This window comes from Vigna umbellata, chromosome 8, assembly GCF_029865625.1.
Source record: "Vigna umbellata cultivar VRB3 chromosome 8, Vumbellata_1.0, whole genome shotgun sequence".
Lineage (NCBI taxonomy): Eukaryota > Viridiplantae > Streptophyta > Magnoliopsida > Fabales > Fabaceae > Vigna > Vigna umbellata.
Genome location: NC_142172.1, coordinates 39,402,199 through 39,413,593, shown reverse-complemented (window position 1 = coordinate 39,413,593; position 11,395 = coordinate 39,402,199). Strand labels below are relative to the sequence as shown.

The following is an 11,395-nucleotide window of genomic DNA, read 5'->3' as shown; positions in this document are numbered from 1 at the left end:
TTCTGTCTCCAAAATTTATACGGTGGGTTTGAACTTTGAAGGCCAAATCATGCACAGTGCCTTGCAGTTACAGGTTCTGCAACTCACTTCTTCCTTCAGCTTTTACTTCGCATTTCGCTATTTCGCTCAACCCACGACCTTATAGTTTTCCCAATTGCTTCAAATTTATGAAACATTTCACCAAATCGCTTACCCTTCCTCTTTAGGGTTTTTGAGAATCTTAACGGAATCTAGTGCTGCACGTGATTGAATAGAATTAGCCCCCTGCTCCAACTTACATTGCTGTTACAAATCTTCAATTTCCCTTTTTGCTTTTTTATTTTTATTTTTATTTTTCATGTAATGGGTAGTGTTGAAATCCCCAATTGGCTGAAAGAGTTGCCACTGGCCCCGGAATTTCGCCCTACGGACACCGAATTTGCTGACCCAATTGCTTACATTTCAAAGATTGAGAAGCAAGCTGCCAACTTCGGGATTTGTAAGATTATCCCACCATTGCCCAAACCTTCAAAAAAATATGTTTTTTCTAATTTGAATAGGTCACTCTTGAAGTGCCCGGATTTGAGTCCAGATAACAGTTCATTAGGTGTTTGTAACTCATTGAAATTCGGTTCTGGGGATGGTAGTAGTGATGGGGTGTCTCGAGCTGTGTTTACTACTAGGCATCAAGAACTAGGCCAGACTCAGAGTGTGAAAAAAGCCAAAGGAACGGTTCAGAATCCACAGTCAGGTGTTCATAAGCAAGTATGGCAAAGCGGGGAGGTTTATACTCTGGAACAGTTTGAGTCTAAATCGAAGTCTTTTGCAAGAAGCTTGCTAGGGTCAGTGAAGGATGTTTCTCCGCTGGTTATAGAGTCTATGTTTTGGAAGGCAACTTTAGAAAAGCCAATATATGTGGAGTATGCGAATGACGTGCCTGGGTCTGCTTTTGAAGAGTCAAAGGGTCAATTTCATTATAGTCATAGAAGGCTAAGAAAAAGGACTTATTATAAGAGTAGGCTAGATAGCTCTGATTGTAAACAAACTGTAATGGGTTGCGGAAGAGATACCCAAATTGATGACACTAAGGGTGCTTCTGTCCAAAGTGACGCTGACAAATGTTTACGGATGACCAAATCAGTTGATACTGTGTCAACATTTTCATCGAATGATGATTCACAATCTTTTAAAGAAAAGAGTTCAGATACCGGCAATGATATGCAAGGGACTGCTGGTTGGAAGCTTTCAAACAGTCCTTGGAACCTGCAAGTTATTGCACGATCGTCTGGCTCATTGACACGTTTTATGCCGGATGATATTCCTGGTGTGACTTCACCTATGGTATACATTGGTATGCTGTTCAGTTGGTTTGCTTGGCACGTAGAGGATCATGAGCTTCACAGCATGAATTTTCTTCACACTGGCTCATCAAAGACATGGTATGCTGTTCCTGGAGATTATGCGTTTGCTTTTGAGGAAGTCATACGCACTGAGGGTTATGGTGGTAATATTGATCATTTAGGTATGTGAATGCTTTGACTATTATCTGTTTACAGAAGATTTGGCACCAGTGGTTGAAGTGACATTAATACTTTCATGCTTTTATTAACATGATTCTGTACCTTCTTTCATACGAATGGATGGAAAAACTTGATTATGGTTGATCTATGTCTTCGGCATGATATATTGATAAAAGTATTTAGTGATTTATAGCGACAGTTTTACTTACATGTGCTGGTCAGTGAAGAGCTGACAACATACTCTCTAAAACACCCTTTCTAACACACTCTTAATTTTTAAAATCTTTTTAAATTTACCAAATCATAATTAGGGTTCACTAAATAAGGAGCGGAACCCACACATTTTGTGATTTTCCAACAAATTTCACTCCATAAAATAGTGCTAGAAGGACTGTTGCTACCATGCCTTGCTAGTAAATGTGTGTCCTGTTTGCGTACGTGTCTGGTAACGCAAAGGTAGTATTTATCGGCCTAGTTACTATTTATCTTATAACAAGGATGATAAAGTGGCTAACACAAAGGTAGTTTTCTTATCTTGATATAGCCTGGTTTTTTTGGCATTTTTATTTTCCTCTATAAAAAGTGTGGTAATTTCTCTCAGTGGTTCATGTAATCAATTTTCTAAATGCTTTAACAAGGTTTTCTTTGTTTTCTCAGTTCTTTCAATTTTTAAAACTTGTGGGTGCGGAAGGCGCCTTAATACTCTAATTTATTTAATATGTTTTCCTTATTCTGACTTTTTGTTCTATTTTGATTTCATCTATACAAACACAAGTAATTTTCAAGGCATATGAAATTGCAGTGTACACAGGACACAACTTGACACGGTTGTGGTGATATAGAAAATCTTCAATAGAAGCTTATGTCTGAAAATTACATAAGCACGTACTTTGTAAGGTAAAATATGTACAGAAAATAGCTAAGAACTCTGTGGCTGTGCTTGCCTCTTAACAGTCTAACTTTACTGTGTAGAAGTGAAGTATAAACACTTGTGTCAAACATGGGCATGGGCAAAACCAATTTTCTTAATTGATATAGCACATTAGGTGTTGTTTGGTTTTTGTGAAAGTGTTTTCTGTTTTCACTTTGTTCGCTGTTTTCTCTAGTTTATATAAGAGAAGGTGAAAGAGATAAAAACAAAAAATTATAAGAAGTTATTTTAATGGTTTCATAGACAATCTTATGAAAGTAAGATTTGTTTTTGTTTGAATTTAAACCTGTTCATCTCATTTTTTTTCCCATTTAGTAGATGCATTTTATTCTTAAGGTAGTTGAATGCTATAACATCTACAGGGAATTTGTAACAAGTACATTTGCTTTTCTTGCCAGCCGCTTTGAAACTTTTGGGTGAAAAAACAACTCTTTTGTCACCTGAGGTAATTGTTGCATCTGGAATTCCTTGTTGCAGGTCAGTTGCTTAACTATTTGACATTCTTTTATTTTGAGAATATCTATGATGTTGAATTATGTACTTAAAAACTATTATCATTTCAAATATGTAGTTCTCTTTATTGAACTTCAAACTTACGTATGCACCGGCTTTTCCTTCTAGGTTGACACAGAACCCTGGTGAATTTGTTGTGACTTTTCCAAGAGCTTATCATGTAGGATTCAGCCATGGTAATTGCTTTGAAGTTTATGTACACCTGATTTTTACAGTAAACTAGTGTCGGAGGCTTTAGCTTATGACTAATGGATGGACTGTAGTGTTCTTTCTTCAATGTGTGCTATATAGAGCTGTTTGGTTAAGTTGCATATTGAAGACTACAGTTTAATTGGTTTCGGTTAGAATATCAATATATACTCAGTAATGTTTGATAAGAAAAATAATGTCCATTTTTGTTTTTTAAACGTGTGGGATATTATTTTGGCAATGTATTCTTAAAAGATATAGTTTTAACTAAGTGCTATTGTTGTGAGCCCAATGTTTTTTTGGTATTTGCAATATACCATTAGGGTGGGAGAGATTGTGAGCGGTGTTTAGGCACAACTTGTGATCATAAAGGGCCTAATAGAAAGTTCTACCCGACAGCTATGTAGGCTCTTAGAGATTCTGGATTGACTATATGGACAAATTATAATATATAAGTAGGTGTAAAGCTCACTTTACATATGTTTCTCTCCATTCTTTACTCTTCATAAGATGGGGTTTGTATAATCTTGTCATATATCTCTTGTTGATGTAGTATTTTCAACAAAAAAATATTTTTTTAGGAATTTAATATCATGAGATAAACTTAAGGAACTGATGTAAGATATATGGGGTGAGAGACATAAGGGGATAATGAAATAAGGTTTTGTGCTTGAAGTTGAGCATTCAGAGGGGTTGATGACTTATTCATTGTGTAAAGATAGTTTGCTTGTTCTGTTTCTCTAGTAGTTTGATTGGTCTGTTTCTCTCCATTCTTTACTCTTCATTATTTTCTGGTGGATTTGTTTTTCTTTATTCCTTTTCATCTTCTTTTCTTGACTTTGAACTTTTTACAAGGAATCATTGGAACCAAATTGTTGTTAGTTTTAAATTTTAATAATGGCATCTATAGTTAAAAAGAAACCTCTTATCTACCCACAGGACTGTAGAAGCACTATTTTTTATCCACCATAATTTTCATTCTCTCAAGTTGTCAATATAATTCTCATTTTGTATGATTTGGTGAAATCAAGGTTTTAACTGTGGGGAAGCTGCTAACTTTGGAACTCCACAATGGCTTAGTGTAGCCAAGGAGGCTGCAGTGCGCAGAGCTGCAATGAACTATCTTCCCATGCTTTCCCATCAGCAACTGCTTTACTTACTGACCATGTCTTTTATTTCAAGGTAAGTGCATCTTCTACCACTGCTTGTATACATAGATATTGCCCTTTGGAGATTATATTTTCATTTCAATAAATGTGTAGCTCTTATTTTGTTTACCAATAATGCCCGTGATAATTGTTGTTAATTATTTGTGATTGCTGTTAGTGATTTTTAAATAATATCCCAGTTGTTTGATGGCACAAAGGGATAGTAATATTACAAGTCCTTTGCCATTACCCTAATGTATTCAAGTTTCAAAATAGAGATGTTCAGGGCTTTACTACGTAAGGATTGTTTGTTACAGATTTTCTTGCAAAAAAGTCATTTTCTTTAAAACAATACTAACTTCTTTTAGTTTTTAGCGTTCTTGTTTAAACTTTTCAAAATAATCAGAAGTTGAAAATTTTCTAAAATCTAATTAAAGGAGATATTTTTAATAGCTTCTCATAAAATTAGCTGTTTTTTGAAGTGATTTTTATGATATAAACAAACATAAATTAGCTTATGTTTTTTTTCTTCTTAAAATCTCTAAAATATATTTAGTCTACTATTTTATATAAAAATCACTTACTTTTAGTCTGTACAACATAAAACCCGGCTGAGATATTTTAAATTTAAAATGTAAATATATTTGGTTCTATTTGATCTTGAAGTGGAATATTTCTGTTGGCTTCTAGATTGTATAGATATAGATGTTGGTATAGATCTGTCTGCTTTCTTGTTTTTCTATCATAAAGATTGTTTTAACATTCAGATGCATTATGCAAGATGTTTTTGGCTTATCTAGGTTTCAAACGAATTGCTTATTTTTTGTTCATCATATGTTTGATTTGATAGCGTTCCAAGGACACTATTACCTGGGGTGCGCAGTTCTCGATTGAGAGACCGTCAGAAAGAAGAGAGGGAGTTTTTAGTAAAACAGGCTTTCATAGAAGACATGCTACAGGAAAACAAACTGCTATCCATTCTTCTTGGAAAGGAAGCTGCTAAAAGAGCCGTTTTATGGAAAGCTGAGTTGCTGCCAGATTCCAGCAAAGGTTTTCAGTTGCCTGATTTAACTTCTACAACTGGAACCTCTGTGGCAAACATGCCAAATATTAGTTCTGCCAAAAAAAGTGGTCATTATCTGCTTGATGATGAGATGAGTTTGTATATGGATTCTTTGACTAATATAGATATTGGTGGCGATGATCTTCCCTATCACTTCGAAACTGATTCCGGAGCATTGGCTTGTGTGGGTTGTGGAATCCTTGGCTTTCCATTTATGGCTGTGATACAACCAACTGAGAAATTGACAATGGAACTTCCTGATAATCATCTAATTCAAGTTTCCTCTTCGGACTCTACTGCTGGTCTTCATAGTTCCATATCACGTAATACCTTCGTTCTTTGTCATACTGTATATATTTATTTTTATCACATTTTCATGTGTAGGTCTTTATGCCTTTTTTTGCAATATCATGGGGTAAAGTTGAACTTGTCAACCATTATGGATGTGGGCAAGGTGGAATGTTTTAACTTCTAGAGTTATTATGATACTGGTTTCTAAAAAATCTTCTAACTTCCTGGATCAGATAGAATACAAATATTATTAGGAAATCAGTTTTGTGGATCTCATCCTGCTAGACACCTTATTAATATCACTGCTGCACCTTTTTTAAGTGGCATTTGATACGTGTCTATAATGTTTATACATTGAATTGGTTCCTCTATGTAATAATGGACCAGAATATCAAATCACGTTAACCAAAATATTATTTTATCCTCTGCAGCATTTACTGGAAATTTGGCATACTCCTTATCTCATGATTATATCAACTAAGTATCATTCTGTGTGCATTTTCCTTTTTTATGATATTATGGAAGCTTACATGATGACCAAGACATATTTGACAGTTGAAGTTGAACCTTTTGAAGTATCCTTTACTTTTTCATTCAGATGACACTTAATACTGAAATGAGTTACTGTATGATCTGTTCTTCAGGGGATCTATCTTTTTCTGAACTTTCATCAGTAAAGGAGATGCCAGATCAATCATTAAATAAGTGCAGTAAGTGTTGGAACACCTCCAGTAAATTTTTTAGGCCTCGGATTTTCTGCCTGGGGCATGCTGTTCAAATAGTAGATATGTTGCAGAGCAAAGGTGGAGCCAATGTGCTTATAATTTGCCATTCAGGTTAGTTTGCAGATTGCCAATCTACCTGCATTATCATTCTGTAAAAGTTGGGTAAAATCAAATGTCAAATTGCAAGAGATGTGTGATTTTCTCTTTTCTTCAGATTTCAACTTCAATATAGTAAGGAAAGCTTGTGGCTCTTGTATATAACAATGTGATCAGTTTCAGCTAAATATGGTTTGTTGAAGTATCCTGGAATACCTTATATATTGGATGATATCTTAGCAGTGGCTTCCAGATTTCATGATTTGTTTTCTCATTTAATTAGGCTCTGATTATGGTTTTATAGCATAAAATAGAGCCTAATCTTTAGTTTGTTGTATCAATTAGTCAAATTAATATCAATTAGTTAGTCTCAATTTTCTTCTTTCTTTCTTTCCCTACCTAAACCCCAACCTTAACCCCTAAACTTTGGAACTCTTTTGTTTGGTGTATTCTGTTTTTCAATTTTCAGCTCTCAGTGTGCTGTTGACCATACAAAAGGTTTTGGTCACACTTTCCCTCTTTTATGTGTTTTACTTCTAATTGCTCCACCACTCTCAATGTTCCACAATAATGTTTTTGGGAATAATTTGCACAATATTGCCATACGCTATTGACTACTGTGAGAAATACATTGAACGAAGTTATTAAAAGGAAGATTTAGTCTTCAACGTAGAGAATAGGGTCCTTTGATCTATGTAGCTGACCTCAAATAGAGGGATTAAGGCTTCTGTTGTTTCCTTATTTTATTAGGATCAAAAGTCTAAATTACCTTTTTTAGTATAAATAAGATTCTATTATTTCTGATAAAAAAAAGTATAAATAAAATATAATGCTATTCTTTTTGCATAGCATGTTGTCATGTTGAATCAATTTCAGATTATTCATTTTCATGTTTCTCTTCTCCATTTCCGGTATAAACCATATGCATAACACAGGGCCTGATAGATATGAAATCTACATGCACAAGTCAGTTGTTAATGGATATATAATTTATGTTGCAATCCAGTGTACACCACTTTGTTATTAGTTAAAAAAATGAAGTTTTATCTTTTAACTGAAGAAGCATGACAAGCATAGATGAGTCTTTTAATTATTTTATGTATTTATCTTATACTTTTCTGCATTTTTGTAGACTATCAGAAAATAAAGGCACATGCCAGCGAAGTTGCGGTAGAGATACATAGTGCTTTTGATTATAATGAGGTTCCATTAGATACGGCATCCCCAGAAAATTTAACCTTGATAGATCTGGCTGTTGATGGTGAAGAGCTTGATGAATGTGAAGACTGGACATCAACACTTGGCATTAACCTACGGAATTGGGTCCATACAAGAAATAATGCTCCTTCTAAACAAGTTCCTTGGACACTTGGGACATTGTTCCATGATAAATGTCCTGCTTCAAATATTTTAGCTTTAAATTGGCAGTCTCGGAGATTCCGGTCGAAAAGGTCAAGCCATTTAGCTCAGACTAAATCCTCTCACAGCATTGAGAGAAAGAAGGATGATCGGTTGGGTGGAAGAATAAATGACTCCACTGCTGACAAGAAGCTAATTCAATATTCAAGAAGGAAGTTCAAGTCAAAGCACACGTGTTTCCCTGTAGCAAACATGGTCTGTGAACTCCAAGAGAAGTCCCAAAAGGTGTCTGCTACTTTAAGTGCGAATCATGATAGTTGTGTTTCTAAAACTCTTCAAGCTGAGGATTTAAGGACAGAGTGTGCATTGCCATGTACTTCTGCTTGTACTGAAATGTCTTCAATGCATCCTGAAATCCAGATTGCTGAAATGCCCATTAGCACGAAAATGATTGCTGATAAGTCACAACCTTCAAATTCCATTCCTGATCATGTTTTAATGATTGAAAAACTTGGAGCAGAGATTGAGAGTCAAACGATGCAGGAATCATATGTAGACAGAAATAATGATTTAACGCTCAGTCATTCTAAGATGCACCACAATACCAATGTCTCAGAAATATGTGGCAAGGAGAGCCAGGATTGTCAGTACAAGAAATGTTCTAGCACACTTTCAAATGCACCAGATGGAAATATTGAAATGATTAAAAAGACTGAAATTGCAGAAGCAGTTATCATTGATAGCCACTGTAATAGGTTAACATTGGATGATCAAGGGCATCAAGAATATCAGTCTAACTACAAAAGCAACAATGAGGAAGCTGCTGTATCAACTGCTTCAATGGTAAATCAATCTACACTTGCTTCTGTGGATGGAAACGTTGAAAGTCCAAATAATAATCATATCTCAGAAAGAATTAGTAGTCCTATTTTCCTAGAAAAGGCAAATGAGGAAGGAATTGATTCTATAAGCGAAATGGACAAGGAACCTCGAATTAATGAAAGCCCAATTAGCAAACATACTCCAAACGAAGTTTGTGAAGTTCGAAGAGAGCTTTATGCTTCTGTAGACTTGCAAAGTAACGGAATCTTGGATGATGAGCAACAAGTAACTCAGGGTGGAAAAAATAGCAAAAGGGAAATAACTCATGTTTCAACTGAACAATGTTGTCCTTCGTCTGGGCAGTGTCAGATTGAAAGTGTAAAAAAAATTAATGAGGACCCTGTTTGCAGTTATGCTGCAAAAGGTGAAAATAAAAGCGTAACTTCAATAGAGTTAGGATGTTCTGAAGTTTCAGTGGAAGCATGTCCTAGCAAAGATTCCTGTATGCAATTTATTCCAGATAAAGAAAAAGAAATGACAAACCAGTCAGTTAATAGAATTGATGAGGAACTTTTCTCTGGATCGGATACATCGACAAAAGACTCTTTCCTATCAGTGCAGGAATGCTCAAAAATTGAGAACGAGATTTATGTTACAGAAAACATAAATGAAATCAAAGCTGATTTGTCACAATATAAAAGGGGGCTGGAGAGTTGTGAGTTAGCTACAGAAGTTCCCAGATTAAATTCTGAGAATAAAAAAAAGAGGAAAGTGGAACGAACAGGGAACCGATCTAATTCTGACAACTTTATTAGAAGTCCATGTGAGGGGCTGAGGCCAAGAGCTGGGAAGTTTGCCGCTGGAAAAAGTGGAGTGGAAATCAACCAAGTTGACAAGGAAAATCAGGTGGCTAAACGGGCAAGGAGATCTTCTGAAGTTTTGGTTCTTCGCAAAAATAAAAAAGATGGTGTTAAAAAGTCCCACAAGTGCGACCTCGATGGTTGCCGAATGAGTTTCAAGACTAAGGCAGAGTTACTGTTGCATAAACGAAACCTTTGCCCACATGAAGGGTGTGGTAAGAAGTTCAGTTCCCACAAATATGCTTTGCTTCACCAGCGAGTTCATGATGATGAGAGGCCCCTTAAGTGTCCATGGAAAGGTTGTTCCATGTCGTTCAAGTGGGCTTGGGCAAGGACAGAGCACATACGCGTACATACTGGGGAGAAGCCTTATCACTGCAAGGTGGAGGGATGCGGCCTTTCATTCAGGTTTGTATCTGATTTTAGCAGACACAGACGGAAAACGGGACACCATGTGAAACCTCCTGCTTGATATATATTCATGTGAACTTTTTGTTGTCGCAAACGTGTGCATATTTGCAGTTAGATTGGTAAGAAATGAGGCATGGAGTCGTGTCTGACCATACATAAGCATTCTGGTTAGCTGTAAAGTTAGGATAGAATGGTTGTTCTGTAGGTGCTCAATATCCAATTCATTTGAAGGCAGTTAGAGTTGGTAACTCCAGAGAGTTTTGATCTTTTTCTATAACTAGAATTCAGGTCTAGCAGCAGCCTCTAAAGGAGGGAAAACCCTCCTTAAGGAAGCTGCATCATGTTGGTTGGTCATGCCTCTGATAGCTTACTTTTGTTGATTCCTGTACTTAAGGTTCTTTTGAAGGAGTTCATAGGTCCTTGATCTTTCTGGATATGTAGTTGTTCATTAGGGCTGTATATTACTTTGGATTAACATCATTTGTTATTAAGGGGACAAGAAAACTGAGAGTAAGAACCAAGATTTGTGCTCTCAAAGATTTTATGTACTTTCCTCCTGGCTAGTAAATTCAGTGGTAAAACATTAAGTTGACACTGCATATTCTTACTGGTTATCTACCATTTCCTGCTGTTTTTTCTAGGTAGTTTGATTTTTAATTTTTCTTTTAAATTTTATCCTTAATACTTATTCGTGTATAAACTCTCATAGGTATATGCTACGATGGCCGGCCCAAAAGAAAGAAAATTAAGTGGTTAAGGGATTTTATTGGATGTAGTTAAAATATTATAATATTGTTTAGTATTAATTTTAAATTTTTAAAATGAGATCATGACACTTGTAGTAAGCTTGATTATTTAGTTATTGCCATGCTTTAGATTATATGCATTCCTCTTTATTCATGATCATCAATGAAGAACATGGATGGTTATCTTTCAGCATTCTTTAGTTCTTTAATGGTAGCTTTGTATTAGTTATTTTTTCTCCAGTAGCATATATGTAAAATGCTTGGCTAGAAATCTTGAATTCTTTTTTGTCCTTTTATCACAATTTTTAAAAAAATAAGTTGGCATATTGGTTCTTGAGTAGATGAATTGCTTTTGCCATTTTATCATATTCAACCTTTAATTGATAAATGGAAAATTCCCAATTGATTTTTCTGGCTGTGTAGATGTAGCAATATGCAACTTTGGAATTGTGTGTTAAAGTGAAACACGTTTCAAATTCCTCAAAAGGACTTTTATTTAACAAAATAAACTTTAACTAGTACACCAAATTTACTTTTGCTACGTTACTCATAACAGATTATTTAATCCTAATTTGAATTGGTTTTCGCAATAATTTTTGTATTTAAATTATGAATATTAATGTGAATTCTTCTTACAATATTGACGGAGGATAATTATCTAATTAATATTGAATTTTGCAATAAAAACTTTTCTCTTCTTAAAGTAGCTTGGTTCCGGTGGAAATAGGTTTTTTAGACAACC

The 11,395-nt window shown here is 35.1% G+C and overlaps 1 protein-coding gene across 1 annotated transcript; it reads left to right on the top strand.

Annotated features, from left to right (window-relative positions):
• ELF6 (Zinc finger (C2H2 type) family protein / transcription factor jumonji (jmj) family protein) lies at positions 1–10,506 on the top strand. Its single transcript, XM_047324667.2, has 7 exons — positions 1–1,501; positions 2,829–2,907; positions 3,052–3,119; positions 4,164–4,314; positions 5,131–5,666; positions 6,279–6,470; positions 7,588–10,506. The coding sequence occupies exons 1-7, from the start codon at positions 343–345 to the stop codon at positions 9,966–9,968; spliced, it is 4,566 nt and encodes a 1,521-aa protein (XP_047180623.2). The 5' UTR covers positions 1–342; the 3' UTR covers positions 9,969–10,506.
• The last annotated feature ends 889 nt before the right edge of the window (positions 10,507–11,395 follow it).